Raw genomic sequence first — 27,009 nt, 5'->3', positions numbered from 1 at the left:
TGCTTGAGCCCAGAAGTTCGAGGCTGCAGTGAGCTATGTTACACCACGGTACTCCAGTCTAAATGACAGAGCAAGATCCTGTCTCTTAAAAAACAACAACTGTTTAAAAAAGGGGCTCTCTGTCCGGCATGGTGGCTGACACCTGTAATCCTAGCACTTTGGAAAGGTAAGGCAGGTGGATCACCTGAGGTCAGGAGTTTGAGACCAGCCTGGCCAGCATGGCAAAACCCTGTCTCTACTAAAAATACAAAAATTAGCCAGGCATGGTGGTGCATGCCTGTAATCCCAGCTACTTGGGAAGCTGAGGCAGGAGAATCACTTGAACCTGGGACGCAGAGGTTGCTGTGAGCCAAGATCGCGCCGCTGCACTCTAGCCTGGATGAGAGAGCAAGACTCTGTCTAAAAAAAACAAAACAAAACAAAAATGGGGGCTCTCTGTCCCTCTTTTTCATCCACCAAATATCTGCCTATTAAAATCGAATTCATTTTTCCAGACAAAATAGAAAGGCACCTCCCCTTCCATAAAGTCTTGCCCAGTTTCCTCAATCTGACTTCTATTCTCTGAAGCACCCTCATAACATGTTGTTTCTGCCCCTCATTTGACACTGCCCATCATGCCTTATTCATGTATATGTCTGTTACATGTGCTAACACACAAGTGAGCAACACAAGGGCAGCAACTCCGTTTTCTCAAATGCTTGACACCTTAAACCTTTAGAAAAAATTTAGTAATAGTTTGTTAGACTGGACTGAGGCCTTCCCTGGACTTTGAGCCCCTCTGGTAGATGCCTGCTGAATATGAATGGTACTTTTCCAAAGACTACAGACTCTACTGGCAGAGGATGGAACAATTAGGAAATGGCAAACTGGGCACCATACCAGGCCTGCTAGGAAAAGCAAGAGGGATATGCGATGCTCAGAGAAGGATGCTGGGTGATCTTAATTTCAGCCCATAGAGAAAACAAATGAACATCTCTTGGGGGCTCAAAGGTTACCATATTTCTCCCTCATGCTCAAGACATGTTTATAAACACAGAAGGCTATAATAAAACTCACATGAGAGATGAAACTCAACTTTAGCAAGTATTTACATTCTCATCAGAACAACAAATCACTTCTCACCAGGAGATTCCAACTCAGTCAGCATGAAGATTCTTGTACATGGGCCAAGGGTGTCCACCTTGGGCCAGAAAACTCCTGGTCCTTCAGGCTGCATTGGGACTCTGGGCACCAACACAAGAAGAATAAGAAAGTGGCATCTCCATGGCAATCCTGAACCCACTGTCCAGATTCTGCATGGCTCTGAAGTGCCGAAATACCTACAGGCCATGACAGGTCCTGATTTGTCACCAGACTGCCAACCTAGACAGGCAAAGGGCAATATCAAAAAGGGTGGCACCAGACCTTCTCGACAGGAAAAGCCTGGTGGCCAAGGTCCCCAAAGTTGCTTATATCTGGCAAAAGAAGGAAAGATGTGGTGACCCCTGGGAATCTGGACCTTTCTTAACATCTGAGGTAAATAATCTTTGGAAGATAATGAAATGATGAAAGTAGAATGGCAGAGGCCATCCCCAAAAAATAATTCCTGTCAATCCACTCATCTGCTTATCATTTGTTAAGAACTGGACAATGGCTTTATTACAAGGTTTGCATGGCATGGTTAGATATTTTGGACTTGCCCCCTACAAAGAAAATCTGATGAGGGATGTCTTATTGCAGATAACACAACCCAAATGAATACTATGGAATTGGCCCATATTCCAATAATTGGAAGAATCTGTAGAAAGAAACTGCATGGCCATTTACATTCTATTTTACAATATGATCGATAATTCTCAGTTCTTTGTCAAGGGATGGTTCATAAGATTCACAGATTCATAACCAAAACCACTTTAGCAACGTTAATGTCTCTAGAAGCAATGGACCTTTGTGAAACAGGTAAACGCTATCAAATTCTATCTGCCATAGAACCTCATTGCCTCCAGAACAAACCTTGAGCTCCCAAGCTTTTCTTTCATGAGAGTAATGGTGAAGTATAGTGCAGGGACCTCACCTAGTCAGGCAGGTCAAGGGAGTCTTTTCTGAGAAAGGGGCAATTGAGCTGCTATCTTAAAAGTGAGTAGAAACAATTTCTATGTCTGTCTTGGTGAGAGAAGATATTCCAAGAAGAAGAAACGACACGTGCAAAGGCTTTGAAGAAGAAAGGAGCATGGTGAACTGGACTGACTGCGAAAGGGCCAATGTGGTAGGAATATAAGGAGTGAAGGGGTTGGAGGAAAGGTGAGGAGGAAAAGGAGGACAAGGCCAATGTGTTCTGAGCATGTTTAACTCACTCAGCAGACAGTCCCTGACTTACGATGGTTTGTGTAACTTACAGTTTTTCAGCTTTACAAAGGTGTGAAAGCTATATGTACACAGTAGAAACCATACTTTGAATTTTGCATTTCTATCATTTGCCAGGTTAGTGATACATGGTCCCATACTCTCTCAAGATGCTGGGCTGTGGCATGGAGTTTGTGTTCCCTGTCAGTCAAGCTACCATGAGGGTAAACCACCAACACCGTACTCTACAATGTACTGTATTCAATAAACTACATGAGATATTCAACACTTTATTAGAAAATAGGCTCTGTCTTAGATGATCTTGCCAAGGGTAGGCTAATCTGTTCTGAGCATGTTTAAGTTACTCTAGGCTAATCTATGATGTCGGGTAGGTTAGGTGTATTGAATGCAATTTCAACTTAACAATACTTTCAACTTTCAATTGGTGTATCGGGACACAGATCCATCATAAGTTGAGGAGCATTTATATTTTAGTCTTTATCCTAAGAGCAAGTGGAACCCATTAATGAGTTTACATAGAGAGGGGTATGATTACATTTACATTTGAAAACATTACCCTAGCTACTGTGTGAAGAATACAGAAAAACCATAGAGTAAGCTACTGCAATAGCCCAGAGGAAGGCTGGTAGCAGGAGAGGTGAAAAGTGGACAGCTTTGAGAAGTATTTCAAAGATAACAGTTATCCCACTGGGTACCTGGGATGGAGAGAGAAGTTTCGACAAGGATTTCTATCCTTCTGACATGAAGATCTGGATGTGGAGTGGTGCTGTTTCTTGAGTTAGGGAACTCTACAAGGGGACTAGTTTGGGGGGACTGCCAGCCACTGGGCCACTTTAGAAGCCTCATATAACCTGCATCTTCCTACTTCTATTCCCTCCATAAAAAATAGTCACTCTTTTCCCATGTCCATCCCCCACGTTAAAATTCTCTCCATTCTATGAGAATCAACTCAAAATGCTTTGCTGTGAAGCATGGAAGACATGCTTGGAAGACAGTGGGATACATTTAGATGGATAGGATTTCATTGTGGAGCATTTTGAAATCCTATCCACGTAAATGTATCCCACTGTCTTCCAAGCTTTCATACTCTGTTTCTACTATCGTTATCAACATCATCTTCCACCTTACATAAGAATCATAAACATAGCTGTTTCCCTCCTGAGTCACTCACAGAATGAAGGAAACACAGCAGGCACTCAGTACATCTCTGTTGGTTTAAAGTGAGAGAGCCTTCCTGCTCATTTGCTAATCTGTTCACGTTTTCATCTGTTCAATCCAATCTAACTTGGTGAGAGGTCAGGTACCTGTTGAACAGTAATTCTCAACCCTGAACACATGTCAGAATCACCTAGGAGGTTTTGAACCATACTGCAACTTGGTGAAACATTAGAATCAAATGGGACCCACAGCGTAGACCAGTTAAATGTATATCTCTGGAGGTGGGGCCTAACTGACGAAATTCTTAAAAAATTGTCCTAGATGTTTCAAATATGCAGCCAAGATCAAGAGCTATGGCTACTGAACCCGAATGCCTGGAGCTGGTGCTTATGTCTTTAAAAAGTTGCATGAAGTGTCTTTGATATACATACTAATGTTGAAACAGTCTAATGCAGAGAAATTAGATTCTAGAGAAAGTGAAAAAGATGGTGTTTCTGCAGTTAGTAATGGATAATTATTGAATCTTTTAAAATAAGGGAGTCTTGAAAATGGATTACACTGTAAAGAAGGAACAGCAAGGCATTCAACAAATATCACCAACAAAGCACCACTAACATCAAAGGATGCACTACTAGAAAGCGTACACCCATAAAGCATTTGCTTCTTCACTTGTTCAACCAGTATGTGCTGGGTTCTGACTTTGTTTTGGGCACCAAGAATACAGCAGTATAGGAGACAGAGTCCCTGCTCTCCAGGTGCTTACAGAATAGCAGAGTTAATAGGTGAACACATAAAACGTAATTCCAGACAGTGACAAATACTCTCAGGAAAAAATAAAACATGGTAAAAAGAGAAAGGGCCACTCGCTTTTGAACAGAGACCCGAATGGAAAGCAAGGATGGTACATATGCACAACCATAAGATGAGAGTCTAAGGGAGCAACAGGAACTCAGCTCAAAGGTAAGGGGTCACCGAATTAGCAGGACGGCAGGAGGAACGAAAAGGGCAGATTCAAAGCAATAATGCAATAGATGCCAGGCAATCCTCAAAATACACGTATTATCTCAGGGAAATCTCACAACAACTCCAAAGGGAGGTACTATTATTATCCCCATTTTAAAAATGAAGAAACTTAAGACTCTCCATATGACTGCCCATATCATACACAACAAAATGACAAAGTCAGGGCCCAAACTCCAGTTTGATTAACTTGAAAGCTAAAGCTCTTAACCCAAGAGTATCTAAGCCTGACCACTTCAAAGGTAATGGAGCTTCCAACTGAAATGACTTAGTGGCTGATCACATGGGTTATATAGCCAGCAATAGATGCTCACTTCACAACATAGCATAAGGTAACACTGAAAGAGATGTGGTCTAGCAAGGCCCCCAGCTCCTGAGAATTAGTGTCTACCCACTCAAATAGAGTGAGGGGTCAAAGAAAGCTCTCCACGCCTCTGAGATCTCTTTTCATCCTTGCCTTTACAAGAAAATATTGTTCTAAACACTCCCCAATCATCTCGGTTTCCCCCAAAGTCTTCTTGAAATAAACTCTTACCTAACAAACTGTGTGTGCAGGGTAGGGCTTCAACCTGCAGTTCCATAGCCAAGCAAGAAAAGGCCCAGAACAGAAAATGAGTCAGTATTTAAATTATCCTAATGAAGACTGACGGAAGGAGGGAGAATGAGGTGAGCAGGAGAGGCCAAGGAAGCTCATCATCATCGTATCAGAAAGTAACAACTGAAACTCAGACCTGAATAGATTCCAAAAGGAACACAACTTTAAACAGAAAATCAGGCAAAGTGCCATGTTTCCAGGGATAGGGAGCTCTCCCTTCACCTTCCATTGTCAAAAATAGTTACAGCACAAAGCCCTAGAACTCAGCAGGGTAAATAAAGGACCACCTACACCCAGTGTGGAACTCAATTCCAGAATGTAATAATATCATTACATGTCACGCTAACCACACTCATCACCCAGTCTGATCAGTTGATTTGACGCACAAGTCCATGGTGAAAGAGAACAACCTTCCCACATTTACCAGTCAAGGATAGATGTGTTCCTTGCAGGAACTGCCATGTGTATTGGAATTCTTCAGTTTCAATGACAGAATTGAGCCTGGGTAAAGATTATTATAGCGATTCGGAGAACAGTTGCTCCTGCCTCACTGCAAACCCCACCTCTGTTGCTCACTACTCCTGACCTGGCAAATCTTTTCATACATCTAAGCCTTAGCTTATTTCTCTGTAAAATAGGAATGAGAGAAATGCAAATGGAAATGAGGCACCGTTTTTCATCAATCATACTTGCAAAAATGTCAAAAAGTCTGATGATATACTGCACTGGTGAGGATGGTGGGAAACTGGCATTATATGGACACATATGTACACAGGTACATATGTAAATGTAGATATATATGTATACTGATAAACATATGTGTATATTATCTATATTTATATATGCACATAAACTAATCTATATATAAATATATGTACATAAACTACATATATACATATAGATAGTATATATATCTATAAATACACACATTACACACACACACACACACACACACATAAACTCTGCTACAAACTCTATGGAAGGCATTTGACCATCTCTCTTAAAATTAAAAATACACATATCTTTTGATACAACAATTCTACTCCTAGGTATTAATTACCATAGATCTCACTTGTGAAAAATGTTATGTATAAGGATATTCACTACAACATTATTTGTAAAAGCAGAAGTCTAAAGACAGTAGCAGTCTGGTTACCTAAGTTATGAAAACATACAATAAAAAGCTACACAGTGATTTAAAATATTGTACAAATATGGAAAGATCTCGAAGACACAGGGTTATCTGGATGGAAAAAAAATACTTCAATGTTTTTAACTATACAGAGTATCTCAGCTGGGTGTGGTGGCTCATGCCTGTAATTCCAGCACTTTTTGCGGGTTGAGGCAAGCAGATCATTTGAGGTCAGGAGTTTGAGACTAGTCTGGCCAATGTGGCAAAACCCCATCTCTACCAAAAATACAAAAATTAGCTGGGTTTGGTAGAGGGTACCTGTAATCCCAGCTACTAAGGAAGCTGAGGTGGAGGTTGCAGTGAGCCTAGATTGTGCCATTGCACTCCAGCCTGGGCAACAGAAGTAAGACTCTGTCTCAAGGAAAAATCAATAGAATATTCCTAGAAAGGTATGGAAAGAACTGGGAATAGTGCTAGCCTCTCGGGAAGGAAATGAGTGGCTGGAGGATGAGGAGGAGAAACATACTTTTCACAGCAGAGGCTTTTGCAACTTTGTTTTTATTTTTATTTTTTAAGAGACAGGGTCTCACTCTGTCACTCAGTCTAGAGCACAGTGGTGCCACCACAGCTCACTGTAACCTCCAACTCCTGGGCTCAAGTGATCCTCCTGCCCCAGGCTCCCAAGTAGCTGGAACTACAGGCATGCGCCACTACACCTGGCTAAGTTTTTTGCATTTTTTTAAGGCAGGGTCTTGCTATGTTGCTGGTCCTGAACTCTTAGCCTCAAGTGATCCTTGCCCCTCAGTCTCTCTAAGAGCTAGAATTACAGGAATGAGCCATCATGCCCGGTCATGTTGATAACTTTTGAATTCTGCATCCTGTATCTGTGATATACGTATCCATATTTATAAGCAAACAGCTCTGAGAAGGCTCATATGAAAGATCTGGCTCAGGTCATATGTTCATGGAGTAGCCAGAATAAGACAGCTCATCTTGCCCTCTAGCCAATGAAAAAAGTGGCTCCATAGGGCAACATGAGGATGCTGCCAGAGAAGGAGGAACAGATGCTGGGTGAGCAAAAATAATGTCCATCTCAACACCAAATAGCCTAATTTTGATACGCCAGGTCCAAACACAGGGTAGAGAAAAAGCTCCAGAAAAACACTCTGTTTATCTTATTTTGCTACTGGCATACAGTTGAAGGTTGGTGAATGCATCAGAGAAATATCCCAAGCACAGCCATGGGGTATTTAGGGAGTGGTTAAAAGCACTGAACTGGCAACTGGGAAATCTGGGGTTTATTATCTGGGTCTATGCACCCGCTCCCCCACCCCAAGAAAAGCCTATATCCTTCTGAGTCCTTCCAAAATGGAAGAGAAGACAATCATGTCTCAGGTCCCTTACAACATTGACACTCCTGGATGCCATAGCACTCGGACCTCAGCCTGTCAGAGCCTAGCAGTTTGAGTACCATTAGGGTGAATACCAAATATTGAAAGAACAGAGAATGAATGCTCCAGGCTGTGAAAGAAATTAAGCAATCCCCAGTATCATTAGGCCAAAGTTACCTTTCTCTGTTTCTCTGGCATTATGAGCAATCATGAGATATCAAAGAAGAAGGCATTCTAAAAATGCTGAAGCCCATTTGTTCTCTAGGGAAGCAATGACCCTCTGCTGTGACTTTCATGCGGTTCTTTGGTCAAATGAAACAGTAGCCCCATAATATCATTTCTCTATGTCACTATCATATAAGGAGGATGATGGCCTCTAAATTTACCCCAATACCTTAGATTCCTAAGCAGAATCAAAGTAAAGGCAATCTTTCAGAAGCCCACGTTTGAAGAACAAACTGACAGTTATGAATCACTCGACAATTAACATCTTGTGCCTTAGAAGCAATAAAACCAGTCACTGGAAAATAAGAGCATCACATAGAGAGGGAAAACGTGAGAGTCTAGCAGAAATTCACGTGCAAAGGTGGGAAAGACCAGAGTGAACAACAGCCATTTATGTTCCAAACATTTACTCAGTCTTTCAATTGGTGTGACTGACAAGCTGAAGTGCAACGGCAAATAGAGACAGCAGAGAGTGCACAATCACTGATGTGGGACTGTCAGCCAAGTAGTGGGGAGAATGTGTGGGAAAGAAACCACTCTGTTTCAGCAGTGGAAGTGACAGATAACCACACCCACTGTCTTGAACCAAATCAAATAGCTCACGAATGACACTTTGGCTGTATTTCAAAATAATTTTTTTTTTCTTAGACGGAGTTTCGCTCTTGTTACCCAGGCTGGAGTGCAATGGCGTGATCTCGGCTCACCGCAACCTCCACCTCCTGGGTTCAAGCAATTCTCCTGCCTCAGCCTCCCGAGTAGCTGGGACTACAGGTGCGCGCCACCATGCCCAGCTAATTTTTGTATTTTTAGTAGAGACGGGTTTCACCATGTTGACCAGGATGGTCTCGATCTCTTGACCTCATGATCCACCTGCCTCGGCCTCCCAAAGTGCTGGGATTATAGGTGTGAGCCACCACGCCCGGCCCTCAAAATAATTATTATGCAAGTATTTGAGTTCACAAGACTGTCACCTGGACAAGAGGCAGTGGAGATATCATTTCCTCCAAACCACAATGCTAAGAGCAAAAGTTCAAATGAAATACACATAGGGTTGCTTACAAGGAAGAGAATCCTAAGTTACGCATGGGAAGACCTGCTTCTGACCACAGACCAAAATCATGAAGCTGGTATTCCATTTAGGAGAGAAAAACAAAGAATCTTGGTAGAAAATTACCTAATTTCATTTGCAATTCTCATTCTAAAAAGGTACGGTGTTGCTTGTTTGCAGTATCCACAATGCAGACAGGTCTTGCAAGTAGGGCAAATAACTGAATTTGACTTGCTTTCAAAGTAAACCCTTTGCAAGTGCAAGATAATCAAACGGTTTTCATTTTATTTTTAGTTGCACATGTTTAGCACTTTGCTTTCTACGACTTTGATAGGAAAGCAGTCATTAAGGGGTGAAAGTGCAGTACCTTGCAGAGAAATGCATTAGAGGAAAAAAGGTCCTTGCTAATCTTCCTAATCTTATCTCTCGCTGCTGGACTCGCACAGACCAAACTCCATCCACTCTAATCAAGTTTGCGAACAGGTCTGTGTTTTCCCACTACGATGGTCCTGCTTCTGCCATCTTTGAATATTCTCCACCCATCTCCATCTATCAAAATCCTTCGTATTCCCAAAGGCCTCTGTCAGAATCTGCTCTTCTCCTTTTTCTTCCTCTGAATTACTTACTGCCTTGTGCCTTATCAACCTGGGAGACATAAGTCCTAGCTCTTTGTATAACTTCACACTTATCTGCACAAAATAAAAAATGGAGCAGATGAACGATTAAATGGCTGGGATGAAGAACGGGCACTTCTGATGTCACTATATTAAAACAGATTTCAAATATAATTATTGTCCAATTTTTAAGGTTACCTTTCACCAAAGTATCTCAGCAGTGTGAAATAATAAAAACTGAAATGCAAGAGAAGAGGATTCTGAATTTTCAGATTTAAAAGACAGAAACCAAGAATCTTAACACATTGCCCTTTTTATGAGAATATTCTATTTAACTCTCAGGTTTTTCAGACTGGTCATTTAAGATTGAGTTCTTTCAGAGATCTTATTTGCATCCAAAAATGTAATCAAGGCTATTTCAATCTAGACAAAAAACAACACTGCTTAATTAACTCAACTAATAAAGCCAGACTCTTTCTCACATTAACGAAAAAAAAAATTAAAAAACAGATCCTGAGAATCCCAGCAGGCCACCTTGTGCTACTTATGCCGGGCTATGTGGATGCCATATGCATTCAAATTCTGTCTCAGGACAAAAGGGAGATGGGGCACTCTAGAACAACCCGTCAGAAGACCCGAGCATCAGCTACAAACACAACTGATTTCTCTCCTTCTGCAGCAAAGTGGTGGGGAGGAAGAAAAATCTCCAGCCTTCAGGGACATTTGCATCCAAATCTTTTATAAGGCCTCGATCCTCGACTTTACCTAAGGAATGAAGTCTGCTTTATGTACTCAGATAGCAATAATAGTTCTGCTGCTTATAGAATTACGACCGAACTTTTTCCTTTGTTCTAGCAAAAGACTTCCTGTGAGAAAGCAGTCATCCTTTAAAGCTTTCCAGTCCAAAGGTCTTCCCTGGTTTGTATTCCCTCATTCCCATCCCCCAGAGGAAAAGCTCAATCCACATCACAAGGCATTTCTTGGTTCCAAGCTGTACTGGTTTCTCAAGGACTCCTGGTGAGGAAAGAAAACTGGTCATTTGAACATCCTTTCCTGGGATCTGTCTGAAGTGTAGACAAGCAGCAAAGATGAATATTAATATGCCTTCCATCATCAAAAGCTATTGCATACCCAAAGGATGATAAATATTTTAATCAGTTTTCAGCTTGTCTAGCGGAAGTCAGTTTACTCCTCAGGGACTTCCCTAGTTCTGTGCCTAAAACCTGTCCAGCCTATGCTGCTTTCTCTATATAATTTTGAAAATTTGTAACAACAAAGTCCAAGCTTTGTTGGAGAAGTCATTTAATTTTGTGACAATTTACTAAGTTTTTCCAGAAGAGGGAAATCTAAAATATGAAGGATGATAACAAATAAGACAAAACACTATAATTCTTACTTTTAGTAACACTGGTATTCTGAGAAACTAACAACCTACTTAATCCTCTCATTTAAAAAAAAATTCCATATTTGCATAAGTTGTTTGCCTGTGATTGCTCAATCTTCTCAGCTATAAATGCCAGGGGCATAAAACAAGACTTTCCTCTGTGCCTTCAATAATTATTTTGCTTTTAAAAAGAAGTTAAAGATGTTTTGGGGTATAAAACTAACCAAAAAATATTCCTGTGAAGCACGTCATAAGAGGTAATATTTTAAGAAAATATATAGAATTAAAAAAAAATTATTGGCCAGGTGCCATGACTCATGCCTATTATCCCAGCACTTGAGGAGGCCAAGGAGAAAGAATCACCTGAGGCCCGGAGTTCAAGACCAGCCTAGTTAACACAGCAAGAATCTGTCTCTGCAAAAATAAAAATAAATTAGTCAGGCATGTTGGCGTGTAGTCCCAGTTACTCAGGAGGCTGAGGCGAGAGAATCACTTGAGCCCAGGAGTTTGAGGCTGCAGTGAGCATGATTGCACCACTGTACTCTAGCCTAGGTGACAGAGTGAGATCGCCTCAAAAAAAAAAAAAATATTCAAGGCCACGTTCATCAACATGGGTGGAAAGAAAAGGCAGAACTAGAACACAGACCTCACATGAACTATTTCCTTTAATAAATATGTCAAGTACCTCCTATGCAATAGATGGTGTGTTAGAGGCTGGGGAAATAAGAGTGACTAAAACAGACCAAGTCCCTGCTGCTCTCGTGGAGATTATTTCAGACAGAGGCAGATAACAAATGGATATATAATTGCAGTTGGTGGAAAGTGTTAAGAGTACAGTAGAACAGACTAAGGCCCTGCTACAATGAGGGAGTGCTTGGTCAGAGCAACTCTCTCCAAGAAAGTGACATGAGCAGAGACCTGAATGAAATGACAGTGAGAGTCATGTAAACTATGGACATTCCAGACAGAGGCAGCAGCACATGCAAAAATCCTGGGCAAGAGTGTGCTGGGCATGTTCTAGACACAGTAAGGCAGATGTTAGGGGAGGGAAAGAGGGGAAGCACTGATGGGCGTCAGGGAAATGAACAGACCCTGCAGGGCCTAAGGCCACTGCAAAGAAGGCGGATTTCTAAACATGATAGTAGGTTTGAACCAGGAAAGTAAAATGATAACCTGACTTGTATCAAAGGAACATTCTAACTGGGAGGGACACAGGGCAGTAGAAGCAGGAAAGCTGGTTGAGAGGCTATTTCATAAACAATAGTAATTTTCACCAAGGTGGTAGCACAGGAAGTAGTGAAGGGTAGTCAGATCATGAGTATATTTTGAAAGTAGAGCTAACTGGATTTGCTGATAAATCAAGAGATACATCAAGAAGACTTCAAGGTTTTAGTCTGGGCAACTGCATGGTTCAAATTACTGAACTGTGAAACACTAGGGATTATAGAAATCAAAAGTTGGGTTTTGGATATGTTACCTTTGAGCTATTTATTACTAGATGGCTGAGCACTGTCACCCTTTCCAAACAATGTCCAGGTGCCCAGGACATGAGACTTCAGCATCAGGAACATACTGATTTATTAAAGGCATTGGTATATGCCGCCACTCCCATCCTTTAAAAAAAGTCACTGCTAACTGCATGAAAAGTTTATGTCATTAAGTAAAATATGAAACCTCTTAATCCCTCAACATCTGTTAAAGAACATCTGATGCCTAATTCTGGATATTTTGTTATCTCTCGTTTCAATTAATAATATTTAATAAGGCTACATATAATCAAGCTACCACCAGACTTATAAAGCTAAGTCTTTATAACCAATGCAGATATAGCTATGCAGACACATCTAAAATATTAAAATTTAATTATGAATATTATCCTAAGACTCCAGATGTTCAGCTGAAAGCTAAATTTGTCAATCAAAAACAAGTAGAAGATTCACTGAGGGGTGTTAAAAAATAAAAACAAGTAGGAGATGATCTGCCTGAGATTTTTATATGTATTGAGAAAAAATTTACAACTGAGACTGTCACAGGTGGTTCCAGATGGACTGAGATCATGCAAAGAAAATGCAAAAAAAAAAAAAAAAGTCAATCACATTTAACTTGTGAGGGAAAAGATGGTATTAAAAATATCTACAAATAATCACAGAGATAAAAAATAGATCATGTTTCCTTTGATTAAAATGGGTCATTATTTTACAGATGTCAATGAGGAGAGAGAAGGCTGGTGGTTATGCTACCCATAAGGCTTGGAAGGGCCAACTTAATGTGCTCCTGGGGCTCTCTGGTAAGTCATTTTTTGGCACTGGGAGCACATTTCTCCATAGAGACATTTTTGTACAATATGGAGAGACTCCCAGCCCAGCCTCCCAGAGTATTTAACCCACAGAGGGTAGACGCATTACAAGAGGAGCACTGAGTTCCAAATTGTTGTGAGTCCCTTTAGCTCCTAGACTGAACCACAGCTCCAGAGGAAGGAAAATGCGGAAAGGAAAGGAATGCTGTCACTAAGGAAGACTCGGTCACACGGCCTCGAAGTAAGGATTCCTCAGTTGAACACAGTTCATGTTTCCTTCTAAAACCAATATTGGTGATGCCTTGCATGTATATGTGTTTTATATTTTACAAACTTTCTCATTGGATCATGACAACAATATTCTTCAAAAGGTAACAGCTTTAGCAATTATTTATTGACTAACTTGGAGAATAAAGATTCTAACATCTTGATAATATTCAAAATAAATGGCACAACATCCTTTGGAAATCTTGCTTCCCTTTCAAAACTGTAGGTCTGGTGATTATTATTATTATTATTTTGTACACTACTTCATTCTTCTAGACCGAGATTCTTCTAGGATATTTCAGAGGTAATTATAATAAAGTAAATAACAGACCAGAGCTGAATTTAATCCCTCTACCATGCCCCCAACCAAAAAATAACAAACAAACAAAAAAAACAAAAAACACCTAGATGAAATAAGGTATATAATTTATGTTATATCTTTTCCAGGAAAAATAGAAATTTCTAACATTCCAATCTTGCACCAGGATTTCTCAATTCATATCTGAAATGCCATGATGGTCTCGTAGTCAAAGCAATCCAAAATGAATTCCAGCAGCCAAGGCTGAAATAGCACCCCGGGGAAAATAGTAGGACCTTCACACCTTTACATCAATTTGAATTTCAGGGTGGTTAAAACTATTTAAAGCAGCAGAAGTCACCTTTTTTCTTTACCTATAGAATGTGTTAAAAAGTGTGTGTGTGTGTGTGTGTGTGTGTGTGTGTGTGTGTGTAGTTAATGAAGGTTGGCAAAATTTAGCCAACTCCTATGGAACCATGGTTAAAACAGAAACCTTGGCTGTTTACTCCAGTTTTTCTCTCCACACACTAACAAGAGTTAAGAGAGATGGCAAGGCTGTCACTTGGAATTTCCTAGCTCCTGTCACTTTGTCTCAGCATCTTCAGCATTTTTAGTCTTGTTCCTATTGTGTGCAGAGCAGAGGCACTGGGAACGATCCTCTTAACATTCCTGAGATGTGCGAGGCACATCCTAGGACTTGGTACCAATAAAGCTCAACTCTCACACAGCTCATGTAAGGGTTAAAAACAGAAAGTCCTACCCACTGGTTTGCTCTGATGTTCCTGGAGATATTGTCACTGGATGTATCCTCAGTAGAATTCTATTCAACACCTCTGTCTTTAAGTACAAAGCTGTAGGCTGTAGCAGCTTTAAGAAACATAAGTATCCCTTTTTTCTGCTGCACAGTATCTGTGTGTGAAATTCTCTAAAGGGGTTTAAGTATTTACCCTGAACACTATCAGACGGTTTCTAAAATTTTCCTTATCCAGTTGCAAAAACACTTCAAAGAGAATCATAAACACAGTCCTTTGTGCTTTCGATGCACACTGTGTTTTTGAGGCTTAAGCCTGAATTCTCTTGGAATTGTATATTCTTTTTTCCCAAAAAGAGAGGATACACAACACTTTTTTGTACAATTCCTTACTAACGGTACAGCAACTCGGGGGAAAAAAATGGAAAACTCTGAAATTCCTAAGATAATCAAAAAGGAATCAAAACTTATAAGAAATTCATTGCTAAATTACATGTAAAATTTCTCCCCAGGTATTTTATATGTAATAGAACAATATAGCTGTGGGGAACTAGAGTGGGTGGGGAGGAAGGAGAATGGAAAGAACTGAGCTCCCTGAATACTTTTAAGATAACCGAAAACCAAAGATTTAAACTGAACATTTTAAGCTGCTCCAGCTGCAAGTCAGTTTTTCTTTTTTTCCAAATTTTCAAAGCTAAACGTAAAGGTGTCAAAACTCAGTGTCTGCATATCGGTTTCAGAAACAGAATTTTTGGATGTTTACGACCCTTTACTTGCCTCTAATCTGTACTTATCTTGAGTCACTCAGCACTGTCTCAGTCAAAAAAAGACAGCATTTACATTTTAATTTAAAACCACTAGACATCTCACATCAGATCCTAAATTACTATAATATTCTCTGCTCCTAAATCAGAAATACTAACCCTGAAAAATGGGAGACCGGATTATGTTTGCTGATGTAACAGTGTGTACGTTAACACTGAAAAGAAGGGAGAAAAAAATTATACACACACACATACACACAAAAAAATCACTGATGACTTTCCCATTAATGCAAACAAAAAAATCAATATTTATCTTTACATCACTTTCTTCTGCACATCCCCAAAAATCTTTAATCCTAGAAGGAAGTTTAAAATAAACTTAGCTAATTGAACTATAATACAATAGCAAATACCAGTATACTCAGTAAATATTTCAGTAAATGAAAAAGCAGTCTTGTTCCTGTATTCGGTTTTAAAGAATTTAATCTAAAGCACTGTGATGAAAGCTTCATTAATCTCTCCAAAAATAAACAAACTACTCCTCGGCTCAATCATTCCCTATGACTGTGTAACCCACACGAAGTGTAACCTACGCTAAGGAAGACTCATCCACACAGCCACGGACAGGCTCCTGGCAAGGGCCTTCCCAGATGATTTACACAGGCCAAAAAAGCAGGGTAAAAGGCATGACGCATCTTGAAATTAAACTATTATTACTAACTTGTCAGGGACAACCTTTACCTTCTTAAGTACATTTCTCTCTTTAAACTTTAACAACAAGAAACTGGTTACATTATTAAATAAAACACCTACTCATTTTCCACATCTCCCTGCTCTCCTGTGCCAAATTTTAACATAAATGAATAGAATTAAATGTAGCCTATAGCTTACCTAACATAATTATATGTTGTGTTTTACAGTGTTTCAAAACGGATACATTAAAATAATCCAGTCTTGGCTCCTACCCACTAAAGTCAATAAAGGTTATTAAGGCCAACTGCCATATAAATGCATTACTGTAACAGCAGAAGGAATTGTCAGAACAGGAAATGCAATTCAAAACATTCAAAACCATCAGGATCTACCTTTTCTTCTAAAAGAAAAAACCAAGGAAAAAAGCATGAAGAATTTCTCTCAGGTATAGAAATCATCAATACTTGAGAAAATGTTTACTCTGGAAACGATTCTCAAATATTTCCATTGGATTATATGAAATTGACCTTTTGTTTTTTTTAAGGTCAATAGAAAATGAATAAATGTCATCAATTTAGAGGATTTCACACCTAGCATTCTTTTCTGTATCATTGTGAATTTGATAGTGTTAAAACATTTTTATAGGTAAAATAAATGTCAGTTTTGCAAAGAGCGATACCAGACCCTGAGAGACGCATGGCCTATCCGTTGAATCTCCGGCTATGGCAGGACTTCCTCACCTCACAGGAGACTTCAGCTTTTCATATTTCTCTTTACCCAGAAAGCAAAGCAGTTGTACAGTTTCTTTCAAATGGTAACTCTCTCTTATCCTGAAGAGTCTTCTCATAATACAATCATCTTGGATGGCAGGGGTGGCAGGGGGTAGGTAGTGCATCGGTTTTAAAAAGTAAATATAAAAAACAAATATTTGAATAGTATGACAGTGTTATAATGCCATCCTCAATAGGGAGCAAAGAGGAGGGGAAAGGGCAGACTAAATTCCTGGGTTATAAGAAAGGGTTTTGTTGCTTTGGGCTTAATGGCTCATAAATTCATGAGGTAATATTCAGGGAAAATGTGATATTTTATCAGAATGTCATTCAAATATAAGGTTTAACATTTACATCACAAGAGCATGCACGGCGTAAAACTATCTGCCGGGAGAAAAATGGCAAGAATAAACAGTGTGATAAAAATGGTGCTTGCTGGGACAGGAAATGGGAAGCAGAGGATGGGGGAGTTTTCGAGACAGCTGACTAAACTTTTTGAAATATGTGACTGGTTATGACATGTGAAGCAATTACCATTAGTGGAAGAAAAGCTATTCCAAAGCTCATTTTCCATTCTTCTGTATCCTTCCTGAGACTACACCTTCCAACCACAAAGTGCAAAAGGAACACAAAGACAGAAATCACAGCGCAAGTCTCTTCCCCGGTACAAGGGCCGTCAAAGGTTGCTTTACTCATAAGCAAAAGGGGAAAAGAAATGCACATATTGCCTGAGGTTTTTTTATTTTATTTTCTCAGCAAAAGAGATCGATGTTATGTTGCAGAACAGACAAAATGCATTGATTAAAGAAATCCTTCCACAACACACAGGATTTTACAATTCAAAACAAAAAGCATAAAAATAAAAAAGAATCATTTGTCTAAAATGATAATAATTTTGAGTAGGACAGTCCCTGGAAGCAACGTGGGGACACTCAGAATTTCCATCTGGATTAGTCTAACTCTATAGAATCCAAATGTGCGCCAAACACTGTACATTTTATGTTAAATTGCTGTTGAATTTGTTAACCCACAACTGATATCCTGTGTTATGGAATCCCGGAGATTACAGCTAACTTGAAGCAACAGGGATAATTCTTGACAGTTAATGGTACTTTGTATGCATTTTCCTGAAAGGCTAGCATCTTTGGGCCTCAATCTGGTAGCTCAACATTGCCCCCTACTGCTTGCAAGTGAGAAAATATGAGGTGGGCTGATACCAAGTGGAAATCTAACCAGTCACTGCCAATTCCACCCGAGTATAGAAATATCAGATGGCACTGCACAAACAGAGCCACAGAACTGTAGATCCGTCCAACAATTATTCTGTTCTGTCTTTTGCAAAAGAAAAGTGAAATTACTATGAATTTGTAAAACGTCATTGTATAAGGCTTGAAGCAATGCTTACTTACATATAATTTGGAAGAACGGTCCCTTTTATGTGGGCCTAAATCTTCACTCTGCTGATAAAGATCATCCCAAGGTATGCTGAGGAGAAACACTGAAGCCACTGATCTCCCTCAGAACACTTAGGAATGCCACACCAACTGCAGAGAAACTAATGCCAGAGAGTTCGCAGAATTGCTTTTCCTTTTGGTATTTTTTATGGGAGAGTGACAAAACAAATAAAAGAGATTCCCTCTTAACAAATGTGACACCATCCCCAAATTATTTATACACAAATTTACACAGATATAACTAAATTATTTAAATGAATTCATAATGACTATCACTGGTAAGCTCACAATACCAACTATTTTACTTTATTTTTTATTTTTGTGCATGTGTGTGTGAGACAAGGTCTCACTCTGTCACCCAGGCTGGAGTGCAGTGATGAAATCACCGCTCACTATTGCCTCGACCTCCTGAGCTCCAATGATCCTCCCACCTCAGCCTCCTAAGTAGCTCAGACAGACCACAGGCATGCACTACCACACCTGAATAATTTTTTTTAATTTCGTAGAGACAAGGTCTCACTATGTTGCCCAAGCTAGGCTCAAACTCCTGGGCTCAAGCAATCCTCCCAGCTCAGCCTCCCAAAGTGCTGAGAAGACAGGCATGACCCACCAGCCATTTTTTTTACAAAATAAAAAAAAAAGCTCTTGAACAAAATGAGTTTTTAAAATGTAGTTTTTTAAAAACAAAATCAATAAGAGTTCCTTTCTTATTTGCTCTTCAACTCAAATTCACAGAGCTGTCAAATGACAACTTCAAAGTCAATCTGATGTCTTAGAGCCAAGGTTCATCAGGTTAAGAGGTTCTAACTCATATGTGAATGGACAAAATCAGAATTACACAGTAGGGGGGAAAATGTTTCCCGGAAACGGAAGCTGCCTTTATATAAGCAGCCCATAAAAGTGGAGAGTACTCGTAACAGGCTTAGTTTAGCAACAGAACTAAGCAGATTTAGGCACAGACTTTTCATTAACTCCAACTCGGTTTTATAATGCTCAGTTTTGCATCGATTCAGGTCTTTGGAGAAATCAATTTTTGTGATACTATTAATACATTAAAAGGATTATAACATTCCTTCCCCAGACATATACCCATGAAAAGGTAGGACTTAAAGATTTGAGATGTCTGGAAGGCAAGGACTTTGGGATTTTGATCCAGACTTTTAAACCGGGCCCTTCAGAGTTGTGACTTAACATTTTCACTATTATAAAGTAGGAATTAGGATAGACCCTACGGTACACGTTCTTATCACAATAATAATTATAATAAATAAGAGAGAAGAAAACTTTTGAAGGTGATCGATAGGTTTATGGCACAGATTGCTGTGATGGTTTCATGAATGTACATGTAACTCTAAACTCAGGTTGTACACATTAAATACGTACAGCTTTTTGTAGGGTAATCATACCCCAATAAAGTGGCTTTAAAAAAATAAAATAGGGATTAGCAATAGCTCTCCATTTTTGCAGATTAGTTCACTGTTTCCAGCATTTCAAATTCTGTGCAGTGGTACTATCTCCAGAGTTTAGCAGGCTTTTTCCACTTTTCTACTACATTCCAAATCCAGCTGTTTGGAGGCCGAACAGTGAGGTGGCGAAGGGCAAGGATCCCAGAGGCAGGCTTCTAGAGTTCAAATCCCAGCTCCCTCACCTATTAGCTGAGTGACCTAGAGTAAGTTACATAAGGCCTTTGTGTTCTGGTTTCCTCATCAGAAAAACGGGGAACACGTTACACCTATGTTATGGGGTTGTCATAAAAGTTAAAGAAGTTATATAGAAAACACTTAGAAAAATGTCTGGTACTTGGTAAGTATTATGTAAGTGTTTGCTATTGTTATTATTATTTAAATTAAGACTTAATGCAAGACCTCCGCGTGGCTTCAACCTGCCTTCCGGCTCCATTTCCTCCCACACTGTCCGTACTCGATGCTCTGGTCACATCTTATTTCCTCACTTCTGGTCTTGTTTTCACAGTTCCTGGAGTCTAATGTTCTTCCCCAGATGCCCCATCCCATCATACTCCTCACCATCCAAGGGCCCCAAAAGCCACATCTGCCATTTCACCACCATCCTAGCCAGCTCAAGTGGTCTGAATGTAATACTTCTACCTCTGAACAATGATTTTCTTTTAACTATTACTGGATTTCACTTCAGCTAATGTCATATCTGGTGATATTGGTGCCCCTCTCCTTATTCAAATGTCGGCTCACAGTGGTGGAGAGCATATGCTAGGAGCCAGCCTGCCTAGGTTTCCACCTTGCTTTGCCAGTGACTCAGTGACGCTGGGGGAGGTCCTTCATTTCCCTGCCTCTCAGTTTTCACATCCGTAAACTAAGGTCTGGAAAAGTTTCTGTACCTCTTAGCATTGCTGTAAAAATTTTTAAAGTTAATACTGGGAAACCAGAGTTGCACCTGATGCATAGAAAAATGTAAATGAATGTTAAAAATTATTGTTGAATTGTTACCCTCTCGTCACCACTTCCTAGTGTATGTCCAGCACATCTTGCATGAAGTTGAAAATATTCAATAAATGCTTATTGAACTAAACTGAGGTTGTACTGACAAAATCCTGGCTATACCCAACATCTTACCAGGAATGTAACTTGATAATTTGGAGTAATTAAATCTACATTTGCCTATGCAAATGAGGCAGTGGGGGATCTGTATAACACAGCAGCCCACAAAACACCAAAACACGGTGCCAGGTCTCATGTACTCACCACACCCTCCATCTTCTTCCACAGTTCTTCCAGTTGAGCCATGGGTTGACACCACCAATCAGTGCACTTTTTGTACCGATTGCCTTGAAACCAAAACTGTCTCAGCCACTCAAACTCAACCTGTGGACCATAAAGAGAAGATGGTGGCTTTAATCCCCTTGTGATAGACAAGCAAGGACGATGACTTTGTCTCTCAATTCTCCTCTGGTAACTTGATGGCCATAGGATGAGAAACGTGAGAAAAAATCAGCCTAACCAGTTCCCAGCATAACTTGGCATCTCCAGAGCATTTCTGCAAAGTTAAGAAAAGAGTAGTCCTAAAACTGAGGTCTGGCCAGATATGTTGGTTCATGCCTATAATCCCTATACTTTGGGAGGCTGAGGCGTGAGAATCGCTTGAGGCCAGAAGTTTGAGCCCAGCCTGGGCAACACTGCAAGATACCATCTCCACAAAAAAATTAAACTGGCCAGGCACAGTGGTGTGTGCTGGTCATCCTGGCTGCTTGGGAAGCTGAGGCAAGAGGATTCCTTGAGCTTAGGTTTGAGGCTGCAGTGAACTAGAATTGTGCACCACACTCCAGCCTGGGCAACAGAGCAAGAGTCTCTGTGTCAACAAAAATAAAATAAAACAATTTAAATGCTGAAATTCTCTGGCCAGAGAGGGATTTTCAATCATATTTATTAGTCAGATGTGAGGAAACTATAAGTCAATCAAGAACAAATACTGAGATCCTAATTATATGAGGTTGCTCAGGTTAGCCTTGAACTGATGACCTCCCCTTCGCGAGCGCCATGACCTCCGGCGGGAGCCACTTTGGACCCCGAGATCCTAATTATAAAGCAGGAATATGACAGGAATGACATGTACAGAATATGTTTTTATTAAATGTCTTTAGGCTGGTATTAAAAATAAAACACAGATACATGTTAGGAAATATCAATTATAAGTTTCTTAAATTATGATAAATTAAAAAAGCTTACCTATGGGCCAGGAGGTAATAATCTTAATCCATATATGTAAAACTAATTACAGAGGCATACATAAACCTACAAAGCCATTCAAATTGTCATTTTTCAACTCAGGGAAGGTGTCAATAGGTTAAAAAAAAGAGTAGCAAAAATGTGAGTACAAGTTGAGTACCCCTTATCTGAAATGCTTGAGACCAAAAGTATTTCTGAGTTTGGAATGTTTGTGCTATTATACTTACTGGTCAAGCATTTCAAATCCAAAATCTGAAATGCTCCTTTGAGCATCATATTTGTGCTCAAAAGCTTTAAATATTGGAGCATCTCAACTTTCAGATTTTCAGATCAGAAATACTCAAGTAACTGACTTTGCTTCCGATGAATCTACTATGGTAAACTTCAATTGTTTACCATCTTGGCAGTCCTCCTGTTCTAACCAAATCCCACCCATCCCTTCCCCAAACAGCCCATGTGGTCTGAGGAGAGCTCCAGCTTCAGTGCTGGGGGTGGAATATGCAACCCAGGTCTAGGCCAATCAGCCAACTAGATTTCTCTAGTCACAGAACTAGGATTGAGAGGAACAGGAATATGTCCAATCAGAATAAGTCTCAAGACTACCAGAAACTACAGGAAAAAGACTCTGCAGACATTTTGCCAGCTAACGGGAAGAACACAGTAGGGGGTAGCTGCAAGATGAAAAGATAAAAACGAGATTCTGATGATATCAACTGCCCCTTGATCAAACTATTCCTGAAGCTGTTTTCCCTTAAGCCGGTTCAGGTTAAATCTTTTGCCCCTTGCAACAAAAATAATCCCAACATATTTAGATGAGAGGCTGAGTTAAGCTATGGAAATATTTTAAAAATTGTCTTCTATCCATTTTCTAAGTCTTCTATCATTCACCAACTTGAAAAATCAAGGTACAATGCTACTGATCTTAAATAATCTTTTCACCACTGCCCGCTAAAGAAATGTGGAGCCCCCACAGCTTCATGCTGGGTTGTCTGGCTTTGCTAAGGTGATCATGTTCCATATACAGACATGGAGCTATTATAATCTTCACCTGTTACCACAAAGCATCTTTTTGTGTGTTTATCTACATTGAACTTTCATGAGGCAAACAAAAGCAACTCGTGAAGATTTAACAATGGTGAAAATGGCTCACATGAGTAACCTAAGAATACTGTCACATGAAAAGCTTTTCGTTTACATTAACTAAATGTTTGTTTGCTCTGTAGAACTGATTTCAGTTAAAGCTCTTTAAACAAAACAAAACAAAAGGAATGTAGGCAAGATTAAAACAACAGTTGCTAAAACTTATCTGTAGTGTGAAAAGACAGTGGTTAACAGGCGTAACCTTGAGTACTTTGAAAGAATAAATACAAGTGTGGTTCAATGTCCGTGAAGGTACAGGTTTCACAACATACTTACCTCAAGAAAAAAATGAGTTCTTTTTGATGGATTTCACATAAAATTTGTTCACACTATGGGAAGAGACTGTTAGCAAAACATCAAGCCCTCTGTTAGAAAGAGTTGAAAAGGTTTTAAAAGATTTTCCAGTCTTTGGACTGGTTATGCCCATTGAAGAGGACAGAATGGAGAAGGCTTGGCAACCATGGTGACTCTGGAAATAGATTATCATATGTAACCAGTTCATCCAATCTATCAGGGTACACTAGAAACTGGATTTCAGCAAATTAAAACTTGGAAGCAAGGAGAAGGCCATATCTAGGGGATCTGCTATTGCACAAGGAGCAAGGAGACAGCCTGGCTATTTTAATAAATAATGCCTTCATCTTCCCTTGGATGCCGAATTGTCTTTTGGGGAAGATAGCATCATGGTTAAAAATAAGGGCTCTGGGCCAGGTGCGGTGGCTCACGCCTGTTATCACAACACTTTTGGAGGCCGAGGCAGGCGGATCACCTGAGGTAGGGAGTTCTAGATCAGCCTAACCAACATGAAGAAACCCCGACTCTACTAAAAATACAAAACATTAGCTGGGTGTGGTGATATATGCCTGTAAACCCAGCTACTCGGGAGGCTAAGGGAGGAGAATCACTTGAATTTGGGAGGTGGAGGCTGTGGTAAGCCAAGATCACACCATTACACTCCAACCTGAGCAACAAAAGCGAAACTCCATCTCAAAAAATAAAAAATAAATATGGGCTCTGACCTGTAATCCCAGCACTTTGAGAGGCCATGGCAGGAGGATCACTTGAGCCCAGGAGTTTGAAACTAGCCTGGACAAAACAGTGAGACCTCATCTCTGCAAAATCAAAAAATAAACAAAGTTAGATGGTTGTGGTGGCAGACGCCTGTGCTCCTAGCTACTTAAATGGCTGAGGCAGGAGGATCGCTTGAGCCCAGGAGGCTGAGGCTACAGTGAGCCATGATCACACTGCTGCACTCCAGTCTGGGCAACAGAGTGAGACCAAAGACAATACGAATATGGGCTCTGGAGTCAGTTCAAAAGTGGGTACCACTACAGAACAGCTATGTCATCTGTAAGACAGAAATAATTCCTGCTACTATATGTGAGGCACTTGCTAGGTGTCGAGAATGCATACTAACAAGACCACAAGGCCTTGGACTTCCTGTCCTCAAGCATCGCACAATCTTACAAATTTCTGACCAGGAAAAGTATTAATGTCCTTGTCAATACATGCCCACCCCTTCCACTAATGCCAGTCAGAAGTGACCAACACTGAGGACCTTCTCCTAACAGAATTTTACTCATGAGTTGAAGTACTGCCCATGAGACATAATGTCTGTGAACATCAAATCCACTGGCATGCCTTCTATTCAACTCCTTGACCTGACTTTTTCATTTCAATGCTGTGGGTAAAAACTGCTACAGGATTTTAATCAAATGCCACCTTTACCAGTTCCCCCACTGCCAAGAGAAGTAGCTGACTTGCTCCTTAAAATTAATTAAGGAGGCAAAAAAAAATATTTCCACCTGCTTGATTCGGAGTTTGAGTTAAAAAATAAATTTTCTCCTTAAACTCTGGAAATTAGAAAAGAAAGCTACAGCATGGACAGTGAATAAAAAGCAAAGGGTCAGGACCCAAAGTACAGTGAGTCCTAATTACTTTGGGGCTAAAAAACCACACAAGCGGCTAGGTGCAGTGGCTCATGCCTGTAATCCCAGGACTTTGGGAGGCTGAGGCAGGCAGACTGCCTGAGCTCAGGAGTTCACGACCAGCCTGGGAAACACGGTGAAACTCCGTCTCTATTAAAATACAAAAAATTAGCTAGGCGGGGTGGCATCTGCCTGTAGTCCGAGCTACTCGGGAGGCTGAGGCAGGAGAACTGCTTGAACTCGGGAGGCAGAGTTTGCAGTTAGCCAAGATCACTCCACTGCATTCCAGCCTGAGTGACGGAGAGAGACACTGTCTCAAAAACAAACAAACAAACATCAACGACTAACCATATTGACTGACTGATGATAGAAGTTGGGTCTTCCTCCCTTCTCCAGAGTCGTAGCCTCTCAAAGGAGGCTCATAGCTAACAGAGCAGAAATAAGAAGCAAGCCATCAGGAGGGCAAATGCTCACTTGGGGCCAAGGAACATTCCACGGGTGGCACATCCCTGAAGACATCAACAGCAGGGAGACAACCAGTAGGAGCTCTCAGGGTTCTCTCAAAGTGTTCATGATATTTACAAACCTAACTCCCTGTTTTTGAACATGTACTTAATGGAAATAAGTCTAGAAGAGGAGAAAGAAATAGAATCAACCCACATGTCTGGACTTCAGTCATTGGGCACTCAGGCGTTGGGAGAGCAAAGCTAGTAAGATTTCAAAAGAATATTTCTGAGTCACTTTATCATCGTATAGTTGTAAATCATCCCCATCATTCCTATGGGTCAGCAAACGTCACCTACTTTTCTTCTGCCAAGTTTGTTTAGGCTCTTGATATGGTCCCAAGTCAGCCAGGCAGTTAGTTCCCTCATGAGATGTGTGAACACGTCCCTTGGGATTAGTGTCTCACTGTAATAACAGAAGTAAGTTATTTCACTGAGAAAGAAATTAGACCAGGGAGACATGGTAAGGCTCTATCTACAAAGAGATAGCCTATGAAGACCCTTTCGCAGTAGTTATAAGGAAGCCACAGGTCTAATCAGAAGAAAACGAGAGCCAAACAATACTATGAAACATTCCATTCTTCCCACACATGTGGGAAATTTACTAAGAGGCAGATTTCCACATTTTACTATCTTTAAAAAGAAAAGTGGGCCATTTAATAACATGGAAGAAGATTCTGCTTATAATTAAACAAGAATCTTTCCTGAGCATCTTAACTTGGAAAAAATATCTCCAAGACGGTACTCCAAAACATATGCCCAAACTTCCCAAACTCCTTAGTTAGAAACCACCCTAGATAAGGAAAACAAACCACTTCTAAACTCACACAGACTGAGAGCTTGCAGTATGTAAAACCAAGGGCTTCATCCTGTGACTCGTCCAGCAAAGACACATGGCCTTGCAGAAAGGGGAAAGCAAGCAAGAAACTTTATGGACACGTGTGCTTCCATTTAACAACAGGACAAAGTAGAGAGCAGGCATGCACTGCGGAATCCCAGGCCGACTTGTATGGCAAAAGAAGAGTATCTGACAATGTTCCCTGACATATGGAATTAATTGTGAAAGGAAGGAGATGACCTTGAAGAATCAAGGATTGGTGGGATGGTAAAGACTGGCATACACACTATTTAAATTCGAGATCACACTCTCTATTCAACTCAGGGGGGCCAAGGTTTCTAATACAGTACATCTCTGCCCTACCTCCCTGACACACAAGGTAAAAAGCAGCCAGTCACTTTCTAAAGCAGATAATTTTTTATTTTTTAAAATAGAGTTTCATTCTTGTTGCCCAGGATGGAGTGCAATGGCATAATCCCAGCTCACTGCAACTTCCGCCTCCTGAGTTCAAGGGATTTTCCTGCCTCCACCTCCCAAGTAGCTGGGATTACGGGTGTCCACCACCATGCCCAGCTAATTTTTTGTATTTTTAGTAGAAACAGCATTTCACCATGTTAGCCAGGCTGGTCTCGAACTCCTGACCTCAAGTGATCCACCTTCCTCAGCCTCCCAAAGTGCTGGGATTACAGGCATGAGCCA

The 27,009-nt window shown here is 40.4% G+C and overlaps 1 protein-coding gene across 5 annotated transcripts in view; it reads right to left on the bottom strand.

The window, feature by feature from the left end:
* Positions 1 to 27,009, bottom strand: part of FTO (FTO alpha-ketoglutarate dependent dioxygenase) — a 431,427-nt gene that overhangs the window by 211,403 nt on the left and 193,015 nt on the right. For all 5 annotated transcript variants that reach the window (XM_035282681.3, XM_035282682.3, XM_008985872.5 and 2 more), the window contains one exon: positions 20,921 to 21,040. In XM_035282681.3, coding sequence (XP_035138572.2) covers positions 20,921 to 21,040 — 120 coding nt within the window. The remainder of the gene's footprint in view (positions 1 to 20,920; positions 21,041 to 27,009) is intronic.

This window comes from Callithrix jacchus, chromosome 20 (assembly GCF_049354715.1).
Source record: "Callithrix jacchus isolate 240 chromosome 20, calJac240_pri, whole genome shotgun sequence".
Lineage (NCBI taxonomy): Eukaryota > Metazoa > Chordata > Mammalia > Primates > Cebidae > Callithrix > Callithrix jacchus.
The sequence above is the reverse complement of the archived record's forward strand: the minus strand, read 5'-3'. Positions and strand labels throughout refer to the sequence as shown.